The sequence below is a fragment of the Thermobia domestica genome, chromosome 18 (genome assembly GCF_964235325.1).
Source record: "Thermobia domestica chromosome 18, izTheDome1.hap1.1, whole genome shotgun sequence".
In the NCBI taxonomy this organism is placed as follows: domain Eukaryota; kingdom Metazoa; phylum Arthropoda; class Insecta; order Zygentoma; family Lepismatidae; genus Thermobia; species Thermobia domestica.
The window spans coordinates 44,109,080-44,135,198 of NC_137471.1; the positions used below are offsets into that span (position 1 = coordinate 44,109,080).

Consider the following 26,119-nt stretch of genomic DNA (forward strand, 5'->3'; position numbering starts at 1 on the left):
TCGCTCTGTGTTGTGTGTCATTCATAATGATTGTTTATAATGGCAGCATTGATCAAAAATTCCGCCTTTTGTAAAATTAGATCTGTGATTCGTTTCCTGAATGCGAAGAACGTAAAACCAAGTGGCATTCATGGGCAAATCTGAATGGTTTACGGAGAAAATGCAATGAGTGATTCAATGGTGAGAAGATGGGTCCGAGCATTTAAGGAAGGGCGTGATGAAGTGCATGACGAAGAACGATGTGGGCGTCCATCTGTGGTTTCTGTTGAACTGGTGAGTGCAGTCGCAGAAAGAATTAAAAACAACCGTAGGTTTACGATTAATGCTCTTAGTCTTAAATTTCCACAAATTTCACAAACAGTACTTTACGAGATCGTTACTGATAAACTGGGTTTTCGTAAACTGCGCACGTTGGGTGCCTAAACTTCTTACTGAAAAACACGCACACGCACACGCATACGCACACACACACAAACAAACAAACAAACAACGGATGTACAGTGCACTTGATTTTCTGACATGTTATCATGATAATGGCGAGAACTTTTTATCACAGATTGTCACGATCGATGAAACCTAATTTGCTTACGATACTCCTGAAACGATACGGCAATCCATGGTATGGAGGCACACTTCGTCTCCAACAAAGGTTAAACCAAAGCAATTCTTGACAACACACCGAAAAGTCATATGCTTCGTGTTTTGGGACAGACAAGGCATTTTACTGACTGAATTTTTACCAAGAGGTGCAACAATCAATAAAGATGTTTATTAGAGACACTTAAGAAACTGCGTCCGCCGTAATTGCAATACAGAACAAGAAACTGCAATACAGCACAAGTGCAGAAGAATGCTCTCAAAAGGCGTGGTTTTCATTCACGATAATGCCCGACCACACACTGCGAATGTGACCAAACAACTAATTGAAAGCTTTGGCTGGGACATTTCTGACCATTTTCCGTTCAGTCCCGACCTCGCTCTTAGCAACTTCCATTTCTTTCTGCACATGAAGTTTTTCCTTGGTGGTAAGCCCTTTAACAATGATAAAAAGTTAAAAGATCATGTTATCATATGGTTGACAACACAGGTGGCAACATTCTATGACGCAGGAATACATAAACTTATACCACGCTATGAAAAATGCCTGAAAAATTACGGGAGCTGTGTGGAAAAGTAGTGTAAGTGTTATTGATATTTGTGCAATACATTATTTTCTTTATCTGTACTCGATTTCTTTTTTATTACCAAACGGAACTTACTTTCCGAACGAACTTCGTTTTTACCTACCTCATATTATCCTGTCGTAGTGCATACTAATATTGGGTTTCAATGGTAAAGAACACTTGTGGAATGCAATAGTTCCAAAACTTTTCTGTTAAAGGTGCCACATAAAGGTCTACAGCCAAAACTCAACCACTTTGCCATCTATTGAAGTAATCCTTAATCTAATGACGTTTCCTACTATGTAGTCAATCTTAAGTATGTTTAACTAACTTAATTTTATAGCAAAACGATAAACTAATCGGAAATTATATGAAAATATCGTATAACCTCTGAGTTTATGCATCTGTACAAAATTTTAGGGCTCTAGTTAGTGCCGGAAATTTACGTTCCAACATTTACCATTAACAAACAAACAGAAAAGTTACATAGTAAACCCATTCTAAAAGAAATGTTATATATTATTTGTTTTCCCTTGTTGTTTAGCGTTGCTTTTCGGGGCTACGTGATACGTTAATCCAGCGTTTCCCAACCTTTTTCAAGTTGCGGCACACTACGGGTGTTACTTGCATTCTCGCGGCACACTTATAGATATTATTTGTAAATATAAAACACAGAGGCATTCTTTCTGTGATTACTGATATTCTCACAGAGAAGAAAACTCGATCACTGGTTTCTCCCCGTGGTAAATCATTATGCTTATTTTTCATTCTAATTTAAAAATAAAAAAAAACAATTGTAATGGAATATTGGACTCAGGTTTTTTAAAGTACACTTTCTTTTTAAAAAACTGTATCCAATCTTAGATCACTAAATAACGAACGAACAAACAAATCTCTTTTACTTTTAAAACACAAATGTAGGTAATTTGTCGAAAGAATTGAATGATATTTTAAATTTTCAAGTTACGGAGTAGTTTGCAACAATATAGAAGCAATAATGGTCATTTGAAATGTACAGAACAGTAACCCGGTATGACACTTAAAATTGTATATTCATAGTAGAGGTTCATAGTAATGTGAAATACAAATATACATTTTTCCCTACGTTTTACAATTTGATTCCTCTAAAATTAATATTTTTTTCGATTCCTCGCGGCACACCAGCGGCCCACTCACGGCACACCAGTGTGCCGCGGCACACAGGTTGGCAAACGCTGCGTTAATCTATAGTTTAAAGTGCAATTCAAACCACCGTAATCCTTTGAATCCTGTGCTACGGGGTTCTAACCCGGTACCACGTTCACCAAAGGCGAACGCGCCAGTAGGCGTCTCGTACATATATGTCATTCTAGTTACACTCTTTATAATCTTACATTCCTGCTTTTTGATAGTAATTACCATATCTTCACGTGTAGGAAACAAATGAAAAATAAGGACTCAGGTTTTACTATCAATATTTTATTATTAAGACTGCTATGTTCTATTGAAATATGTATTGTAAAAATTTAAACTTTCATCTGTATATTATGTCAAATAAATTATGAAGTATATTGATTAACAAATTGTATCTGGATCCATCTATCTTTTTGTTGCAAAATAAATCAAATAACAAGATAGTTCTTTACAAACAAAAACACGTATCACCATCTAAAATTATTATCAAGCTTATTACTCAATCTTATATCACGATAAGAAAATATGATGAAATCGCGTAACATCTTCTCAGCTACTTATGGTAACTTGGTGCTTGACCTGAAAAGGAACGATACAAATGTCAACTAAAAAATTATATTCTTCAATTTAGAGAAATATAAACTGTAGTTCAAGTAGAGACCTGCACGGGCCGGGCTTGGGCGGACCGACACTGATTTCTCTTCAGATCGGGCCGGGTTGGGGCCGATTAATTGCAATTCTTTAATATTTATTGACTTTCGTTAAACGATAATTGTAATAAAACCAAACGTTGAAGAAGTGTGCCCGTGCAAAATGTTACAAAGAATGCAATAGCTATTTACAGTTTGTGTTGTTTAGCGGTTCCACTTTCACTATAGAGGATTCCAGGCATTGCACAGTAAATTGAGCTCTGACCTTGCCCTTCACTGAACACAAAATATGACAAGAAGGAGTGGGAAAGTTTTGCTTGTCGCTAAACAATATTGCCATTTTCACTTTATGCTAAAAATCAATTAAGTTAAATTTTTGTTACAGGAATTGGAGATTTTGTTCTCTCGATGACAGGCAAAGTTCTAGGAGACAATGGTATCATTCGGGAGGCAAGCGTCAGGTTGTGAACCACAGTTTAGAAAATGTTTCTGAGGGTTATGTCAAGTTTAATACTAAATTTGGAGAAAGATTGGGGCTCGAGCTAAATTTAAAAAAAAATATATATATAGGGCCAGGGTCGGGTCAAAAACTTTTAAAATTTATCGGACCCGGGCCGGGCTTGAGCCAAGGATTTTAGAAAACTTATCGGGCCGGGCCGGTCTCGGGCCGAAAGTCTCCAAAGCTTTTCGGGCCCGGTCTGGGCCGGGCCTAGGTACATTTGGGCTCGGGCCGAAAAATTCGGCCCGTGCAGGTCTCTAAGTTCAAGAGAAACGGATCAGTTTTAAAGGGTAATCTTAATGCTGTAACAATTGTGTAAAAATTATACTCTGTACGTTCAGAATATTGTTAGATGAAAGCGTTGCACAAGATAATGAAGACATTTTTAAATAGGTACCTGAAATTACTTTGTATGAGATACATTTTTAGTTCCACATATTTCGTTTAACTTGACTTACACAAAAATCACAATAAGAGTATATCAGTTCGAATTTTAAATTCATTGTCTGTTAATGTGTCAATAAATATCACTTATCCCAACAAAAGTGCTACATATACCATATTCCTGATTACCTCTTCCCGAGTCGAGGGCGTAACCCTTGGGTGGGGGCTAGCAAAAAAAAAGTGTGTCAATATACTTGAATAGCCGATTTGCCTTTTTAGTAACAAAATTGAAAAATTATTTCTGAAATTTATAGAAAAAAGTATTCGTCACTTTTTCTACAGAATAATGGGGTCAAATTTCGATAAGTTAAGCCGAAGGAATAATGGTACCATTCTTTCCAAACTTTGCACGTTTTATTTAAAATTAGGCTGGGAAAATATTCTTATATATAAAAATGAATATTCGTGAAATCATTCCTAAATATAAAAAATGAATGACTTCTATGAATCCGGTATAAAAATCCACACCATAACTTGGCATACTTCATAGTAATTTTATCGCAGAAATAGATTAAAAGAGACCGTAGACTATGTACAATGTTTTGGTTTGTATCCTAAGTGGAAAGGGGGGCTTCAAATGGAAAGAAGGTTTAAAATTTATGAGAAACATAGAATGACTTACGAATTTCTCGCGTTAAGAACATGAAGCTCACGTTGAACATGATGAGGAAGTTCATGTTCAACCCACATCGGCATGAAGAGAGGTGGGAAGAAGTGAAAAATAGAGTGTACTGTCGAATCCAGTGTTTTCGGGGTCGCTAAGCTGATTGGTGAAGTCCCCGATGATATTTAAGCCCAAGCCTAATCACTGCGAAATTAAAATACCGCTAATTTTACAGTAATTATGTGATATCTTCAAATAGATAAAAAAAAAAAAAAAAAGTAATCGAACAAGAGAGCCCTAGACAATATTATTTTGCATGCGGTACCGTTATCACAAGTCACCTAGTAGGTTTCTGTTTGCAGCCATTTAAAAACACAAAAATAAATACTGATTTTCTAAATGGCTGGAAATCGAAACCAGATGAGTGAGTCGTGATAACGGTATCACATGTAAAAACAATACTGTCTGGTAGGCTCTTGTTCCACTTTTCGATTATTTTTTATCTATTTGAAGATATCACATAATTACCATTAAATTAGCGGTATTTTAATTTCGCCGTGATGAGACCTCTTAAATTATTTTATCAGGATTCCACTAAAGAAAATAAGTATTGCCACACTGCCGTGTCGTGACAAAACGCTGTAACTTTGGCGGAGAAGTTTTGCGAAAGTGAGCCGTAAAGTTTTCATCCGAAAATGTGATCTGTATCGTGTAGAACCAGTGTAACTAGGCAATAATGGTCAACCAATCAATTTTCACCAAATTTAATCACACAACATGCATTTACGTAACATTACATGTAACCACGTGTTTCCAAAGTCAAGATAAACTGGTTCTACACGATACAGATCACATTTTCTGATGAAAACTTTACGGCTCTTTTTCGCAAAACTGCTCCGCCAAAGTTACAGCGTTTTGTCACGACACGGCAGCACAGTACTAGATAATATTCAATTCTGAACATTAATGCTCAGTTGCACCAACTGAGGATTAGTCTGTGCAATATTACTAAATGGGGATAATACTAAAGTTAATAATAGAGGTGAGGATAATGTGTTGTGCCAACACTGACCTGAAGATTATTTCGACAAATTATTGAGTTATGATAAATAGTCGAAAACGGGAGATTAATTCGTAATCTGCGTTGTTGTGCTTGAATGACCTATCCTTTAAGTTAGTCCCTTCTAATTTTCTACCCTTTTCCGTTCCTTAACCAGCATATCTGTTCTTAATTTTTTAAGAAATGTTTTGGTTTCATTTATGCAACCTAGGTATAAGGTCCCAGTAATTTTTCAAAATGCTAAGAGGGGAATATTAATCACCATTCCTTATGCTGAATAATCAGAGCCATTTGATTAACCCTCCTATAGCTCCATATGATGTAGATGGTGTTTATTACCTCGTTCGTCTTTCTGACTTTTCTTTCTCTTTTGCAGTACATGCATTAGGATTTTGTACAATACTCTCGTGACTGCATAACATAGAACGTATTAGTCATCTAAATAATTAATTTAGTATAATACTTCGATATATTTTATATATATTCTGTTCACGTGGATTTATATTCGCGATAATAAATATCTTCATATATGCCAAAGAAAAGAAAAAGGCTTTAAATATCTTAGAGAATATTAAAAATAGTGGTTACTTTATGGGCTACCGGCCTACTGGCGGTAGCCCTAGAATATTAAAAATAAAGTTATTTTAATATAAACTAAATTATGTTGACAATTTTATATTGTAGTATCTTCTTTCAATGATTCAAGTTTCTGAGAATGTATGTATTTAGAAATATCCACTAAAATCTTTGCACGCAGTCTGTCTCGCTAATTTAAGAGGTCTTCGATGTGACAACCCAGCAGGAACCACTCTCTAGCTACTACAGCAAAAATTCTATCATCGCATTTACTTTAGTTCCACCTCTGCCCACAGCATACGAACGGGCTGCCAGGTAACAGCAGTTACCTCTAGAGAAATCGGTTTCTTGGGCGTGAGGGAAGAGTCAAGGGAAACTATACGAGTAATGACAAGGTATTTTGGGGGTCTCTGGGAATTGTTTCGGACACCTAGAGCCTCGTTCCGTAGCGGTTTGCGTGAACGCAACGAAAATTCTGTGTTTTATAGTATTTTGCGATAGTTTGCATAGCTGTTATAAATACTTGTTTCATTACTTGCGTTTCGTTACTAAGGCTCTCATAGTTTGAGGCTCCTTCGTTGGTTAATCGCCTATTTCAACGTTCTTTATTATTCAAACAGCTTCGATTCGCTCTGGTGAGTAGGTTACCACATATCCAAAGCAAAATGTAGGGATACATTATGGAACAAATTAAGGTAGAAATGTATGATCGTTTTTCCACAATACTAATAAGATAATATGTCATGCTAGTAGAAAGAAAATAATATTTATCTATTTGATAAAATGAAATTGTGTTGTAAGTTTTTCTCTTGTTTTGAAGACTGTATAATAGCACGGAAACTAATCTCCAATAATAATAATAATAATAATAATAATAATAATAATAATAATAATAATAATAATAATAATAATAATAATAATAATAATAATAATAATAATAATAATGTACGGGTGATATAAAGGTTAGTGGTAGGCCAAGCCATCAAACCAGTATACATCACTGATTAAAGGGATATACGTAGATATCCAATCGTTTCTCAAATCTTATGTAGTTCTATGTAGCATAAGTGAGAATTCTTTTATAGCAGAGAGGCATAGAAGATAGTGTTGCAAAAGAATTCCTATCATAAAGAAATACATTATTCTAATTAATTAAATCATTACTTTTTCGATCCTTATTGCTGTTTAATATATACCTAGGCTAGTTGATGGAATGCGCTGGAACTCCTTTATGTACTTGGCCGTTACGTTCATTAGTACCATGTGTGATTTCCTTCCGTTGAAATATGTCGGCCTCCTTTGATTGATAATCTCTCTTAAATTTAGCTTCATTAACTTCACTGCGCCGGGATACAAGAGATTCATTACTCACGTTATTCTATATAATAAAATAAAACAAATAATCAGCTTGAAGTTAACATTATTATCATATATCAAATTAAAATTCATTGCTGCAACTTCTATTGTCTAACAATATGTATACTATGTTTATTTTGAATTACGAAGATGTTTGAATTCCAAGAATTTCCCACCAAGATCACCAGAGCTTAAAACTGAAACAAATTCAAGCTACAACTGATAATATATATTGTGAAAAGTAATAAATGATATTGTGTTTTGTGCAGGGCCGCGGTGGCTCAGTGGTAGAGTGTTCACGTCTGGTGCTAGGGGTCCCGGGTTCTATCCCAGCCCCCACCAAGTGAACTTTGTGGTGGACAAACACCGTGTGCGTGGGTTTTCTCGGGGTTCTCCCGTTTCCTCCCACTTTTTTCATTTCATTCATTACTCATTATCACCGTCTCCTTCAGCCTAACTGGCATAACCGTGGGACGTAAAACTCAAAGATTTCATTTCATTTTTTTTTCATGATATTGTGTTTTGATGATAATATCGTTTAAGGATCGTCCTTTGCTTCGATGACACGGATTACTCTCCCGACCGCGTTTTGTCGAGAAATGGTGATGTAACGTAATCACAAGAAGATGTGATTTCTGCCCTCTGAATTAATTTCTTTGAAGTTATGTCCAGCTCGGTCTATGAAAATAAGCTGAAACTACGAACACAGGCCCGTACTGGAACCCAGTGGCCCACCAGGAAGGTACTTTCTAGGGGCCTACTCACATGTACGCACTACCCTCTTCTTTGACAATGAAAGGGAGTCCGGGAGTGTCACTCGGATCAAGTATACTGATAAGTCTTAAAATGCAGATTTAAAACTTTATAGGCAGTAATTTCTTCCATCACACTGACTGATCTGATGTAATGCCCAATTCTCATTCTTCTTTTGCAACTCACAATCATTTGCACAAACTCCATTACTTCAGATCTCTTTCTAAAATAAAAATGGCGCACCTGTTCCGTGAACGCCTCATAGCTGCCGCTGGTGTATACACAAACACATATATGTAGCATCAGAAGTAATTTATATTTTATACAAATGCAACACTTCTCTATTCTCCTTTAGTGACAGCAGATTCCTGACTTTGTAAAAATGATAGAACGAATGATAATCTTATGTTCTTCTATCATCCCCAGAAGCAACACTACCTGAAAGATGATCCTTGAAGAGTACATGCAGTATGAATCCTTGCAGAGGATATGTTTCTCCCCCTATTTTCACACAACTTTTACATATGTAAACACAAATCTTGCAAAAGATATCTCCATTAAACTGCTGTCTACGGAGTATCAAAATATTAAATTAACTCCTTACTCAAAAAAAAAAAAAAAAAAAAAAAATACTATATCATTAGTGACATCAAAATATACCTTATAGTTTTCAGTTTTTTTAAAAAATATGTTTATTTCTGTTTAATTTACTGTACAGTAGCTGTTTGTACACATCTATGATCTAACTCACTTGTTTCAATGCACTATACTAATATTTGACTTACATTATATCTATCTATATATATAAAAGAGAACGCACAAATCCTTTGTTACCTCATCACGCTAATACGGCTGAACCAATTTCTTTTATTTTTGGGGGGTTATTAGGATTTGGACCCTAGATGGTTTTTATCATATCACTTTAATTTTTAATTACCAGTGTCTTGAGATAATTGACCATTCAAGTGTCCATAACGTACAAATCCTTTGTTAGTTCATCATAGGTAAAAATAAACGTATTTATATGCAACCCGCATGACCGTGTCACTCGGCGGGTTAACATAAATGACAGGCGATATAATGTTAACATTTACTGCAATCTACTATGGTTTTTATCATATCACTTGAAAGCGAAAACTTCCGGGGTGACCGCAGCGAAGCGGGGCGGGTTAACATAAATGACAGGCGATATAATGTTAACATTTAATGCAATCTTCTATGGTTTTTATCATATCACTTGAAAGCGAAAAAGTAAAAATTATCTAAGTAACAAAGTTTATTGCGTTCCGGGGTGACCGCAGCGAAGCGGGGTGAACGCTGCTAGTAGTCATATAATAACGTTAGTGAAATACATTGAACATTTCTTTTTAATCATTTTTATCACTGTCAAAAGTTTTAATGTTACCATAGTAAGGCATGACAAAATTGTGCAAATCTCTGTGCAATATACGTCATCGAATACATATATTGCACAGGTCTTATTAATAATGTATTTGTATATAGTTCTCTTGTGTTTTGCTGATGACACTATTTGATCCGTGTGAGTATAAATCAAAAAAAACTTTTGTCTGGGGATAGAATCACATGTGAGGGACAAATAGTAGTCTATAAAATTCACTAATGGATATGGGGTTTTGTATAATTCTGTCTATGATTGTTTTACACTCTGCTCATATAATATCATGGTAATCATGTACAAAAACCTGATATAATATTCGCCGGAGTGCTACAATGTTCGCAGATCATCGTTATCAGGAACAAAACAGTCTCTTGTATACACTATTCCCATTAGTTGCGTGATAAGAAATTACATAATCGGGGTTCACACGATCAAGGAGGTGAGTTTCAATAGACCTAAACCCCGTTCGGCGTAAGCTCTAAACTGCGATAAACAAAACCACGTGAAACTAAATCTCGCTGATTTGCTGTTGGTCTACCGACGCTTCTACTCCTCCGCAAAATAGTTCATATATTTTGATATTATTTTTGCTATGAAGCTCCATATAAAACTGCTACATTATTATAAATGACAGAAATATAATATGGATTATCTAATAAAACTGCAATGGAATGTGGTTAGTAAAACAATATAAATAAACACTAAGCATGCGCAGTAATTATGGCGCCGATTCAACTGTGAAGGCGTGTTCTGCTTTTAAGTCTGAAAGATGTAGTTAGTAAAACATCAACAAGGTAAACCTTTACTCACTAAGCAACAATTGTTTACCAGCGAAATTAAAAATATATTTTTTTAATCTTTCGAGTTTTTTTCTTTCTTTTCTGCTGCTGCTGTAAGTATCTGGACAACACGAGACAGTATTGCCAAAATGCACGTATATAATTTGCTTCTCCCCGTGGGGAGTGGGAGTGATACATCACTAGCCAATCGTATTTGTGACAAGCGGAAGGATACAAATACTTTGTTTATCGGAGCTTAGAGCTTACGCTGAACAGGGAATAAGTACCATGGTCTCTAGCTGCTCTTGTTTTAATGAACTTAAGCCTACTGAAAGAGCGTTTGCAACAATTTGCAAGATGCTTGGGTGAATGACAATGTTAACAGGTATTCATAAAAAATAAATAAATTTGTGTAAGCAGAGCAGTGAAGATTAAAATTAAACAAGCAAACAGTTTTTGCATCGATTACTTATGGAATACTTCTGAAATGGAAAATCACTGAAATCATTCATAGTACTGAGCTCAGAGGAATTGGCATAACTTTTCGAGCTGCTGATTTCTTTATCTTCACTTGATTCCATGTCTTCTGAGATACACATCTGATGGACTATATAATAAGCAGGGCACCTAATCAATTCATTTGCAAATTCTTCGCTGAGACCTTTTTTATAAGTCACTGATAAGACTGAAAATCGTTCCTTACCCCGTTGCAATGTTTTAACTCGCTTAGAATCTTCCTGTTACATGTAGAAGAGGGACATTTAACACAGGTATTAAAAAAGAACTCACAAAATTGTGATACTGGTAGTACGCACAACTCAAAGCAAATATATAATATATTTTACTTATTTCGTACAAGCCAAGACAATGGACCCACAAAGGACTTATTTGGCACTGAATCAAAATCCTTAGGAAAACCCATATGTAGGTGGATCATTTTAAAGTAAGGTATGAATGAATGAATTTTATTTTATTTTCTTTAAGCGTTGTTGGCGGACTGGAAGGAAAACAGTTACATTTGTATCTGCAGAAGGTCTTATATGATGCTCTTAGCACGCGTTTTAAAACATCGTTAAAAAGCTACTTATCTACAACATAGTGATTGCTCCTGTGATTTTTCTCAAAGATATAAATATTTTCCTCTTTTTTTTTAAAAAAAAAAAGAAAAATTGTTGAGTTTCAGTTTTTACTCCAGGACTCCGTGACCAAGGGGGCCCTAAAATTTTAAAAATTACTGAAAACATTTTCACAATAAAATTTTTAAAAAAGAAACATGACATGAGCCATTTCTATATAATTCAAGGATCCCTTTGAACATGTTGAGACAGGACCATCGTAAAAGTTTTTGATGGGGCCTCCTTGTATTTTTCTGCTCCAGGCCCTCAAATGGTCTTAATCCGGCAGTGTATATTTTCTATACGGAAAACAACGGTAGTGTAGAATGTAAATTATTATTTAGTTTCAAGTAATGGCAACATTTGAGATATCAATTTAACTGAATACTTCAATATTAGAAAAACTATAAAGCAGAGTGGTCAGTACGGCCCTGCACGAACACCCCAGAACTGAAAGGGAAAATTAAACTCACCAATACGAATTTACCGCGCTATATATGTGCACAAAAGTAGTATACAATTGTACCTTCAGAATCTATTTCACTCACCAAAGCAGAGGAGGACATTTGATGGATGTATTTTACTTCTAGTGATAAAATTTTCATTTGAAGTTTTCTTATTAATTGAATTATCACGTCTCAAATTTGATTCTGTGTTTTACACTTCATTGAAATATTTAAAGTAGTACTTACTTAATCCAGAAAGTGTCGTATGTGCTGATACAAAACATTTCTGAATTAAAAGCCGAGTCCTTACCAGCTACTGCTAAATGAAAGCGTGACGTCTGTGTATACAGAGAAAGCAGCAGAATTTTTCTTGTAAATATCCTGATAAAATATTTTCAAAAGGATTAATAATCCAGAGTATGTTTTCATTGTCATAAACTAAGATTGTTAAAAGGTTACTGTTAGATATTTGAACAAGGCACAAAATGCTTGTAAATGAGGCACATGTTGATATGTTTGTTTGAGAGTAGTTTATAGCATGTGAATATAAACAAGATATAGATCAAGACGAAATTATGAAGATTATGGTTATGATGATATTGATTTAAGATAGGGTTTGAGGAAATACGAAAGGATTAATATAGTTGTGGATAAATATTGTATAGTATACAGCGTACTGAAAGATACAGGTAAAGAATAAAGGTTCAAGGAAGAATTTAAGTGTATATTTTGTGTATACTTAACTTTGGGTTTTAATAGTTACAGAACACTAATTGTTGAGTGAAAGAATTATTGACACTTGACCTTACGTTCTCACCAGGAAGCTCTCAACCAGAGACGAGTTCTTTATGTTAATGAAATTTACGCATTTTATCAGTACCGTATCCTCAAACGAAATACGTACGTGATATGTTGATGAAAATTAAGCAATTTTTATAAAAGATATAGTTATTTATTTATTTTTTATTTTATTTTATTTTATTTATTTATTATTATTATTATTATTATTATTATTATTTTGAAGATAGGGGCGCTTTCACTCATTACCCTGTATAAGTCTGATTCCTAGCAACATGTAATTGTAAAGCCTCAAAGAACTCAAACGAGGGGGGAATGTTACATTCTATTTGGTAAGTGGACTTGGATCAGTAATGGACATCTTCATTCATTCGCCAAGTGAACTTTGTGGTGGACAAACACTGTGTGCGGGGGTTTTCTCGGGGTTCTCCCGTTTCCTCCCACTTTCTTCATTCCCCCATTTCATTCATCACTCATCATCACCGTCTCCTTTAGCCTAACCGGCATATCTGTGGGACGTAAAACTCAAAGATTTCATTTCATTTCATCTTCATTCATTGTGCAGTCATGCCCATTCCCATCTCGTTCCATTTCTGTACATGATGGGCATGGCAAGGGCATTAACATTACCTGAGGGTGAGAGCGAGTTAGAGAAAGTGTTGGGAAGTTGAGTCAGGGCTGGAAAAATGTTCCATATTTTATTTCGGTATTCAAAGCAAATAACAAGGAAATCTTTGTAAAAATGAAATGGTTTGAAATTGATTTTCAACGTTCCTTCATAATGGTGATTTCAGAATAACTGGAAGGTAAAAATAGAACTAATTTTAATCATAATTGAATTTCTATAAATTAAGAAATTCTAATTTTTGAAGCAAAAACTTCTTTTCTCCATTCCCACACATTTCTTCACCTATGCTAAACTAAGAAATGATTACGAGTTTCTTTCTTGTTTTTACATTTTGCTGTCGGATTCGTATATTTCCTCAAATCTATATAATATCTTATGAAACGTGTTGAGGTAAAACACGCTTCTCCAACGAACTATACATTCTGAAAGAAAAAAAAACAGTAATTATCAAACAGCAGTGCAACAAATTTCGTGATAGAGTTGATATGATGTTGTATACCTATACCAACTTAATTTTGTAGCCCATTGGTTTATTTAGAAAATTTTATTTTTTAGATTTATTTGAAATTAAGTAACGCCATAGTTGTTCTCGAAGGAAAAAAATCCTCAAATATAAATGAATGGACCCAGAAAACAAACATAGAACAGATATTCAATTATGATTATCATTAAAATTGTTTAATAATAAAAATTAACTTACAGAGTCGTCTTGTGCCACTAAATGTTTAAAAGTCAACGATGGCTTGTTATCATACTGGATCTTTGTAATGTTGACGTCAGTTAATATCATAAGCTGAGTAACTGCCGAGAATGGCACTCTGTGGTCATACGTTGCAAAAACTTGTCCATTGATGTAAATCTATAAAAGGAAAAATAAGTATGCGTTACATTTGAATATCTCAATGTCTCGAATCAACAAAGACTGTAAGGTTTAACTATTAGGTAGGAGCAGCTATATGCGTTATACAAAAGACTGTTCGGCATATATTTGACCATGTGCGATTCCTTCCCTCTGAACACAGAATGAACTCATCCGACTTTGGCCAGGCGCGCCTGTCAGTGTAGTGCATGAGCTGTGCGATATGTTTGTTTCTCACTGGGTTTCAAATGCCGTCAAAGTTTAAGTTCCGTTTCGGGGGTATGTTGTGGCGTTTTACGATGCAAATTTTAATGTTTTAACGATCAGGAAATAGTATAAAAGAAATGGTTGTAATATTAGCTATTCTGTGGCAACAGCATTCTGTTTTAACCCAAAAGAGACGAGAACACGGGTCTACGACACTTATCCAATCTGTTATTTTGTGGAAAGTTCAAAGGCCAAAAGAACACTTCATCAAAACGAACAGAAACATTGTCAAACACAGAAGCAGAATACTTTGTCAACTTGTCACTCCGTAGAAAACGCAAAACCGCCACATCATTAAAGGAAACGACCAGTTCGTCAAATGGTCACATATTCAAACGGCACATCATCGAAAGAAACGGCCACTCCTTTAAGTGTAGGGGAAAGTGGGGGAATACCACGCAACGAGAGAATACCACGCACCCTATTTTCACAGTTCTAATGCTTCGAAACTGATTCAGATTAGTGCTACTATCTAGTTTAGACTATGAAAGACATATTGCATGAGCGAGGCGCCAGTAGCTGCTAGGAGAGGTTCATGGCATGGCGAAATGTTGTTTTGCTGTAATTTCTTCTAATTTACTTCGTTTGCAGATTTCGAGGTATGTATTGAAATACTTAGTTGATTTTTGTAATGTGTATATAATGTTTCAGCGTAGTGTGTTAGTAGTAAGTTCATGCTAAATCTGTTTATATGAAACGACGTGAAACTTCTGAAGGTTCAATTTTTCTTTCTCGGCTTGCAATGGGGTAATTGCACGCATGTCGTCCATTGTGCGTGGTATTGCCCCTTCACGAAGCATTTATCAAAAAAGTTTATTCTGCGTTTCTTTTCCTTTTTTATGTATATTGCACATGCCATGACACTATATTAGGCAAACAGAGAAGTGCAAATGGACATTAGAACAACTACCAAACGCCATAGGAGCAATAAATGGCGGAAGAAAAATTAGAGAGGTAGCAAATGATTTTGGGATACATGAGGCTACATTAAGAACAAAAGTGAAAGCTGGGACTGTCTGGTCTAAGAAAATGGGAAGAAAAGCTGTATGAAGCTCTACACAAAAAGCGGAACTTTCTGGTCACGCTTTACATTTAGCCAAGTTGTTTTACGGAATGTCTCCAATTGAACTACGCAGAATAGCTTATGAATACGCAGAAGCTAATAATATCAAACACAATTTGAATAAAAAAGGTCGACTTGCTGGGAATGATTGGTTGGAATTGCTTTTAAAGAAAAATTCCACGGTAAGATTAAGGAAATCTGAAGCAATTAGTATTTACAGGGTCGACGAATTCAATGAAGAAAAGGTGAAAGGGTATTTTAAGAACCTGACAGAAGTTACCGAAAAATATAATTTCTGCGAAGATTAGATCTTTAACGTTGTCGAAACAGGTATATTCATAGTATAGACACCATTGCGTATTTTGGATCCAAAGGGAGTGAAACAGCTCGGAGCACTAATATCATGGGAAAGGGGTAAAACCGTTACAAAGCTGCCAGGTCTTACATACCTCTATGTTTATCTACCCAAGAAAACGCATGTCACCTCAGCTGCAGAAAGGAGAATCTACTGGACCTATATATTCTTGGGTGGAGCAATGAATCTAGTGGCTGCAACAGTTTGCTCTTATTGCGAAACCGATAACAAATGATCCAGTCCTACCTATTTTGGATCACACGAGCCCTGTTTCATTAGTACAACAAAATACTTTGGCTTGAGTAATATTTACCTGTACCTAGGGCAGAAAGTACTCATACATGTGCACTATACTTAGTAGAATGCTAATTTCGTATTAAAAAGAAGAATGTTTTTAATATATGTAAATGATTATTATGGGATAGTTGTTGATATGGACATGTTTTATGGTTACCTAGTCAGTGATTTTGTGTACTTAACAGTTTAAAGAAAAGGATATTTAAGTTATATCAAAATAATAAAAATCAGTTTAACACCATTTATAGACGTGGTCATATTTATTAAAAGGTGAGATTAACGATAGTTAAATATCGAAGCTAATTTTTACATGAGGATGAAATACTACCACTTCGGATTTTTATTTTAGCAAACGAACCAGGTTTACGACTATCATTTTGATAAGTCGTTGTAAAAATTTGGTGCCGAAACCCGGGAAACTTTGTAAATTCAGTTCCCGAAGAAGAGTAAGATTGAATTTACTTTTATACTACATTTAATGAATACGAACTTAACCGTATTACGAAGTGGTAAAGTAATCATAAGAAAAATGGACAACGAAACAATGCTGCAGGAATCAAATACTAGTGACAGCGAAGAGACTAGTGTAACACCAGGATTGACATCGGAAGATATCTTGTTAGCTTTACAGCGACAAATGATGCAAATGTCTACCGAGATAAAGCAGACCATAGAGCAGAAGTCTGACGAAGCTAACAAGCGATACGAAGAATTAAAGCAGACCATAGATCAAAAGTCTGACGAAGCTAACAAGCGAAATGAAGAATTAAGTAGACGAATGGAACAGAAGTTTGACGAAGCTAACAAACAAAATGAAGAATTAAGTAGACGAATGGAACAGAAGTTTGACGAAGCTAACAAACAAAATGAAGAATTAAGTAGACGAATGGAACAGAAGTTTGACGAAGCTAACCAGATCATGGAACATAAGTTCAACGAATCTAACAAGACCATGGAACAGAAGATAGAACTGAAGTTTGACGAAGCTAACAAGCAATATGAAGAATTAAGTAGACGGATAGAACGGATAGAACAGAAATCAGATGAAACGAAACAAACGATTGTCCAGGTGGTGAACGACCTATCTTCACAGTTCGAGGAAAAGTTAAAAAGAATATCCGATGATTGTCAGGAAAAGCACAATCACCAAAATCAAGAAATCTGTGCTGTAAAAAAAGATTTAGAAGTAATAGAATCTTCCATTAAACAGCAAAAGATCCAGGTTAGCAACAATTCTAATAACATACGTGTAAATACACAGTTATTAGCTACTATTCAGGAAGAGATTAGAACGTTACAGGCTAAAGACAACATTTTCCGTAATAACTTGGGTAGTGATCGCTTTGAGTTGCCCCACTCACCAGAGATGATCTCGCCTTCGCCCGGATCTGATGAGGATATTATCCTAGAAGAAAGTTATCCGAAGAGTACTGATGAGCGAAACTTAGATGATGTCACGACACAGCACGTCAAGGATAGGAACTATCACTCAACAAGAACAAGGAATGAGAAAGGGAAGGTAAAATTAAGTGTTAAGATGAGTGAAATTCGAGCTATGAGCAAATTCAGTGGTAAGTGTAATGAGAATGCTACTTCTTTCTTAGAGAAATTCCAAGACGAATGCAATATAATGTCTATCGATCGATCACAATATATGAAATTAATACCCCATGTATTACTCCCACCTTGTTCCTTATGGTTTAAGGCAATACGTGATCATATTAGTACATATGAGGAATTCAAAGCGGCATTGATCGCAAATTATGAAAATGACTTTTTGCTGGCAAATAGAGATGCCACCCTTAGAAATCAACACTTCAATCCTCGATTGCACAAATCTCTTGTAGAGTTTGTTGTAAATGTCTACAACGAATTAAAGGTCGTTAATCCTTTGCAATCGGAATCGAGAATAATAGCATCGATTCGAAATTTGCTTCCATTTAAACTGCAACAGATCTTATTTTCCACACAGTGTATGAGTTTCAGCCATTTATTGATGCTTGTCCAATGCTACGAAACTCAATATCATGCCATGAATTCACAATCAGGAATAGGTAAAAATAAGAATAATTCAGATCATTTGGTGCCTGTTCGGAATTTAAATATTCGGAGTGTGAATAATACCGGACCTAACCTAAGCCGAGTATACTCTAGCAATCAAAGTGAGCAAAATAGGCAAAGTTATGTAGGGAATCCGCCTAACCTAACTAATCATGGTAATTATTATGTCAGATCCCCTAATCGAAATAGGTTGCAAAATAGACGAAACATTTGGCGAAATTCCAGGAATACAGCGAACTATGTGGATAGACGTAATTGGAGATCAAGAGATGGCACTTCATATCAAAGTCAGAACCACGATGAAAGACATGTACAACACAATGTAGAACCTAATCATGATTGTGCAGTACAATGTACTTTATTAGAATCGTATGCAAGTACGAATGTAACATGATTACCGTCAATGAAATTAGGTTAAATTCATATCAGTTATAGATTCTTGTGAATTTTCATTTTTAAGTTTATGTGTAAATATCAATAATGAAAACAATCTTCATAACTTCGCTATACAAGCAAAATGAGGAATTATAATTCGATTTATAATTGATTAAGAGCAAAGATTATTTATATTAGATTGATTTGTGTTGAAAACTTAATTGTCAAAGATTATGTTAAGAATAAGATCCATTCTATAAAATCAATTATTCAACGACTACCTTGAATGAGATTCTTCTTTAGTATAACATCTTAGTGCTACGATGTATACCTTTAAATGCAACATCTAACTTATTTATTATATAATGCGCTCGAACTATTTGTAACCCACGTTTGTCCTTTACGATTTTTGAAATCGCACCCGTCGACGACTAATTAAATGAGCGACGATATTTTTAATAAGAAGATATATTGATAATATAATGAATAATAAAGAAATAAATATAATTAATGTAATTAAAGATAAATATTGATGAAATGTAAGATTTGTTTAATGTATATGTAAAGTGTAATGAATAGATATACAAGGTGCGATCAAAATATGATGGACATATGTAATGTGAGAACACTAATGTGAACGGACCAGTGGTTCTTGAAGATAAAAGCCAAGCCTACTCATGACTTTTATATTCAGTCCCTTTGTCGAGCGACATTTTATACAACAAAATACTTTGGCTTGAGTAATATTTACCTGTACCTAGGGCAGAAAGTACTCATACATGTGCACTATACTTAGTAGAATGCTAATTTCGTATTAAAAAGAAGAATGTTTTTAATATATGTAAATGATTATTATGGGATAGTTGTTGATATGGACATGTTTTATGGTTACCTAGTCAGTGATTTTGTGTACTTAACAGTTTAAAGAAAAGGATATTTAAGTTATATCAAAATAATAAAAATCAGTTTAACACCATTTATAGACGTGGTCATATTTATTAAAAGGTGAGATTAACGATAGTTAAATATCGAAGCTAATTTTTACATGAGGATGAAATACTACCACTTCGGATTTTTATTTTAGCAAACGAACCAGGTTTACGACTATCATTTTGATAAGTCGTTGTATTAGAAATTTACAATTTTTGTAAGGAGAAAGGAATTGTTATGGTTACAATACCGCCGCATACGTCACATAAACTTCAGCCGCTAGACCTCACCTTTTTTGGTCCCCACAAAACATATTTCAACCAAGAATGCACACTGTTTGCGAAGCGCTACATTAATGAAAAATTTCTCCATATGATTTAGTCGATATCTTTAATAGAGCTTATCTGAAAGGAGCAAATATGGACAAAGATGTTAATGGTTTTAAACAAGCGAGTATTTGTCCTTTTGGAGCTGGACACTTTTAGAAAAGAAGATTTTGAAGCTGCTCAGCAATTCCAGGCCGTAGAACTTGAAGATGAAAGAAAGACTTCTGAAGAAGTGAATTCCCAACTGCTTTCCGATGCTCAAACTATTATAGGCCTACGCCAAAATGAACAACCATCTTCGACGAAAATAGGACTAAATCGAGAAGAACATCGACTACCCGGAACATCATCACAGCAGTTACCATTGCTTGTCCTACCGTCTTCTTTACAAAATGAGGCTGTGAAAGTTTCACAGATTTCTCCTATCTCCAGGTCTGCCAAGTCAACTCCTCGAAATAACAAAAAGCGTTCAGAAATCTTAACTTCTACTCCAACCAAACGAATATTGGAAGATGCTTAATTCAGAAAGAGCACTAACCGAAGAAAGTACCAAGAAAGCAAAGTTGAGAAGAAAACCCGAAAATTCGATGTTGGTGGAAAACGTGAAAACAACCTGAGGAAACAAACTAGAAGTTGACCTAAACGTACAGTCAACAAACGACTTAAGTTTATGGAAAGAGATTCGGATGCTTCACGTTAAGGAATTAGTGCGTGTGATTACCCGATGTGGTGGGGAATATCACGCGTTTCTCGTTTTCCACAAACTTTATTTTTACAGAATCTATGAAAATCAAGGAGCACTACCAACGACCGAATATGAAACTAGAATGATTAAGTTACAACATACATTTTCCTTATGTTATTTTGTTTGATTTGTAGCGAGATATTGGAAAATGTACATTAACTGCGTGGTATTCCCCCACTTTCCCCTACACTTCGTAACAAAAAGGACACATCGTCGAAAGTACGAAACGGTCACTTATCAAAGATCCTTAATCAGAAATACGACACGATGAAATCTTCAATACAATATGTCACATCATCGAAAGAAGTTGTCACTTGATCAAACGGACACAAAATCTAAGAAACAATCACTTCCTTAAGCAGATACTTCGTCAAAAGCACAAAACTGTAATTCCGCCAAGAACAATAACACTGTGCAACAGTGAATTTTTACAGAAATGTAAATGGTCATCCTTTATTGATTTTTGGGCGCTGAACTCGAAACTGTCAATAAAAATGTGGTCCTGGCTAAGATTTACTTGTAATTACACAATTTACATGTTACATATAACGCTATAATACCGTAATGAAATTGTAAAGGTAAAAGTCACAAAACATTGAAATGATTACGGAAATAAAAATAGCTATTCTTTATAATTTCTTGGACGCTGAACAATAAAATGACAATGATAATATGCCCCTAGCTCAGATTTAGTGGTAATTGCATAATTTATCTTTTGCATATAACGCTATTATAATGAAATTGTAAAGGTAAAAGTCACCAAACTTTGAAATTATTATGTAAATAGTTCCAACATGGGATAATTTTCTTTACCTAGGGGTGCATAAGCAACAGGGATTGATGCTGATATATCTTTACTGTTGTACAGGAGCACAGCCTTAAGGTTTTCTTTGGGAGTGTCTATAAACAGTCTCCAATCTTCTACTTTGTACGGAATCTTCAGTTTCTGCATCATACCTGGAACATCATTGCAAAATACTAACTCATCGGTGCAGCAGAAATATTTCGCAAGATCTTTATGACGATCGTGTAGAGTTGATACCCTAACTGTATCCTCTAGAAGGTTCCACTGCTGTAACCTAGGTGCTAAGAGAGCAGCTTTATTGTTTGGCAGTTCCAAATCTCTAATCAGGTCATGAAGTTCCGCTTGTGTGAGTCGGTGTGGTTCAGAATAGCTGGTTTTCGGCTCAAATGAAGGATCAGTGTCACTGGTATGTGGAGCAGGTTCACCTTCACTTTCATTATCTGTATCACTTTCCGTCCGTTGGAATGGTGGCCGGGGGATCGGAAACAGGCAATCCTTCTCCATGGGCCACTAGACAAATGACAGATACTACACTGGGTATTCGATCTTTCTCTTCTTCTTCGTATTTATATCTTTCTTCAAGCAGGGTAGTATGCAAAATTAGCAATCTGTACTATGGTTTGTTGGATCACGCCAAATGGAAACGTTTTTCCCGTGCATCAAGACATTGAGAGTAGACGAACAACTCGTACAACAAACGTGGGGAGCCCATGATTATCCTGGTCTCCAACACGACACCCAAAGTATGGTAAATATGCTCTTCGCACTGCAGCAGTCAATGGCCGCTTCCTGGAACCATAAATCACGTCCGCACATATGTAACACACACTGTCCACCGAATGTTTACAAACGCGGGGCATTACTGCACTTTCCTTGAATCACTGACACTTTGCAATGAAAACAATATGTACAATAACGATAATGTCCTCACTCACTATAGTGAAAGTATACTTTCAAACTGCTGGTTCACCAGTAACACAGTCTGCCAAACTACTGCTTGAAGCACGCCACAAATACAATTAGAGACGTTAACTGGAGCTAGTTGCAACTTGCAAGCATTGCCTCACGTGACTCATGAGACGCTCGCACTACCTGTTGATAACGTACAACGTTGCCAAGTCGAATATGCAGCAAATACTTGTCAAGAACGACTTTGTACAATGGAAAACAATAACTTCAAATCATGTACTTATAATGTCCCCATAGCGTTATATGCAAAATACTAAGCGCTAATTACTCAGAAACTCGAGCCAGGAGATAATTTTAAGTTCGATTTACACGTTCTGAGGCCAAAAATCAATAAAGATCGTTTCTGTAAAAAATAAAAAGTAAAAAAAATGTTGAACAGTGCTCAAACACATGACAACATTGGCAAAACATAGTCATTCCTAATGAAGCACGAGTTTCCACCAGAAATTGAAAATATATAAATGTTTTGTTTACTCGTGTGCGGTGAAAAACAATAGCTAACAAAGTTATATGTTCCCAAAAATTATAATCAAATTCTAGGCAGAAGCTTCTATGTTACCAGAATATTTGGCTGGAAAGAACATTATTAATATTTCATTTAACATATCTCAATAAGAAATGGGAACATGTTCTGAAAATAATATTTAAAATAAATTAGTAATTATTTTTTTCAAAAGCAGTACCTACAGTATGTTTCAATGGAACACATGTATTACAACTAAATGCTTAATTGAATTTTAGAATAGACTAGTTTCAGAAAATTTAAAGCAATATTGTAACTGATCTGACTTTCACCGAAATTTCTTTCGTTCACAAAAGTGGAAATTAAGTGAACCAAACTGCTTTTCTGCAAAGTCTTTGTACACAGTATGCCGGAAAAGTAATGGAACGTTTTCCTTTACTAACCACTAGCTCCATCTGTTGAGGAAAGCTGCATACCTGCTCAACAAAATGAGACAACAATAATGAGAATCGATGAAAGGGGTGTCAAGTTATAGCAAGAAAAGTGAGTGTATGTGGTATCACCTCGTCACAAAAACACGATGGAGCAAAGAGTAAATATTAAATTTTGTTTCAAGCTACCAGTGTTCATTTAAACAAACATTGGAAATGATAAAACAAAGTATAGTGATGAGTGCTTATCCTGTACACGTGTGTTCAAGTGATATACGATTCCGGGATGGTGGGACAAGAGAGTGAAATGATCGCCCACGATGCGAATTCGATTGTAAGATGGATGGCGGAGAAATTAATACGACGAAAGACATGATTCACGAAATTTTGACAAAGGATTTAAAGAAACAGAATGTTTGTGCTCGATTTGTTCCGCACACCTTAACTGACGATCAAAAACCTTGCTCGCGTTGACCTGATTAAGACAGGCAGACGGAAAAGAACATCGATTTTAACTGGTTGACGAGACTTGGTGCTTCAAGTACGGCCCTCAAACAAAATGCCAAAGTGCTACGTGGAAGTCCCCAGGTTCTCCGAAAGCGAAGCAATTGCATTTTCAAAAGTAACTTGGGGAGACAATGTTGGTTTGTTTTTACGATTCCGAAGGTACAGTTTTTACTTATGGAATTCGTTTCACAGTGTCAAACTGTTAATGATGAATATTATCTGGGTATTATGGAGTGTTTGTAGAAACGAATCTCTCGCGTAAGACCCGAGTATCGAGCGCCAGGCAGTTGGTCCTTTTGCACGACAATGCGCCATGTCATAGAACTGTCGCAGATCGTGACTTTTTGGCTAAGAAACAAATTTGTGTGTTTCTACATCCTCAATAGTCGACTGATTTATCGCCGTGTGACTATTTCCTATTCCCAAAATTAAAATTGACTATGAAAGGAACATTTTATAACAATGTTACAGACATCCAGTTTGGCGTGACGAGGGTCATTGAGGCGATTCCGAAGAAGGACATTAAAAACTCTATGCTAGCATTGGTTCAACGTGCCCAGCGGTGGATTGATGCGCAAGGAATGTATTTTGAATGAAAAGAACTACAGTTTCTAAAATATTTAATTCGTTTTGTTTAATTTTAAAAGTTCCGTTATTTTCCGACATACTGTATGTAAGTTGTCGCTTGACAGCGTTCTGTTTATTACTGTCCTGCTATCTGGTAACGAAAGGCTGAAAGAAGAAAAAGAGGAAAGACTACGACCCGCTCGGGAGAGTAATACTCCCGGAAGTAACTTTTTTCGCGCGCTACCCTAGCCAGGTGTTTTAAGTTGGTCTCAAAATTTATATCATGTGTTCAAGGTGAAAAAAAAACTAACTCTGTGGGGCTTCTAACCCGTTCCTACTACTACTACTACTACTTCTTATCTGTACAAAAGTAAGTAAATCACTTTTTTGAGTATTATTTTCATCTTATTTTAATGGAAAAATGTTATGAAAATTTTTAAAAACTTTCCTTGGGCAGGGTTTGAACCCACGCTAAAAGAAAGTTCTATTACTAGCACGTTGCGCTCGCACGTTCCACCACGAGAGCTACAGCAGCCAGCGTTTGATTTCTGCTATATGTGAGCTACGTGTCAAGAAACTTATAACACCATCCAATCAGTGTTGGGTAAGTTACTTGTAAAAATGTAACGCGTTACAAGTTACTTTTCTTTTCCTTAAAATGTAACGCGTTACTAATGCATTATTTCCCCCCAAAAAGTAACTGTTACTCTACTTCGAAAGTAACGCGTTACTTTCATGTCCGAAAGTTTGAACATGTGAAAAAGTCTTATTACTTCAATTTTCCGTACTACTATTACTACCACTATTATTATTATTATTATTATTATTATTATTATTATTATTATTATTATTATTATTATTATTATTATTATTATTATTATTATTATTATTATTATTACTGGACGTTCTGATTCAGTTTATGTAGATGCAAGAACAAATTCTTACTTGACAGCTATATGAACATTTTCATATAATGTAACACTGACTAAAATGCCATACTGCGTTAGAAAAAAATAGTTGCTTATTATTCTGATAAACCAGGAGTGCCCACAAGGGGGGGGGCTATGACGCAAACTGCGTCATTGAAATATTTGAGGTTGGTTAAAAATCTATATAAATATGTTTGAGGGGGTGTAAAAATTAATCGAAAAAATTATTTTCATGGAAGAACACCTACGGATAGACAATTGAGGGATGTGCGTCATGGACATGAAGGGGGGTGGGCACCACTGGCTAAACTAATTATAGAGAAGCATTACAGTACAACTAATAAAATGAGAACACATGAACTGGGGGTGAATCAAAACTTGCCAGTAACTCTCAAATCATACATGCTTTTTAAAGCTAATTGTCCTAAACTCTATAATAACGAACCTCTAGGATACGCAAACTGATCTGAAAGAACTCCAATATCACGTACCATTAACAAACTATTTTCTAGTAATAAAGTAGCCTGTTCATCAGAACACAGTTTATTCATATTAATCCTTTATTGTATATCGATAATTATAGCACCCTAGTTGTCGATAAATATTTCCCGCTGAGGCACTTCAGACACTTTAGTTTTAAATGCTGTCCACCATCTTCCTCAGCTTTTAAGAAAAAAGTATTCTTTCAAATGTTCGAACGGTTAAATATTTTCGTTCTCCATCTATA

General features: G+C 35.4%; 1 protein-coding gene across 2 annotated transcripts in view; it reads right to left on the reverse strand.

The window, feature by feature from the left end:
• Positions 1–2,609: 2,609 nt before the first annotated feature.
• LOC145676208 (32 kDa beta-galactoside-binding lectin-like) overlaps positions 2,610–26,119 on the reverse strand; it is a 56,459-nt gene continuing 32,949 nt past the window's right edge. Inside the window, exons 4-6 of one of the 2 annotated variants that reach the window (XM_081747130.1) lie at positions 14,144–14,302; positions 7,366–7,547; positions 2,610–2,915 (exon numbers count right to left, since the gene is read on the reverse strand). In XM_081747130.1, coding sequence (XP_081603256.1) covers positions 7,371–7,547; positions 14,144–14,302 — 336 coding nt within the window. In that variant the 3' untranslated portion in view covers positions 2,610–2,915; positions 7,366–7,370. The remainder of the gene's footprint in view (positions 2,916–7,365; positions 7,548–14,143; positions 14,303–26,119) is intronic. The other variant, XM_081747131.1, reaches the window with a different exon arrangement.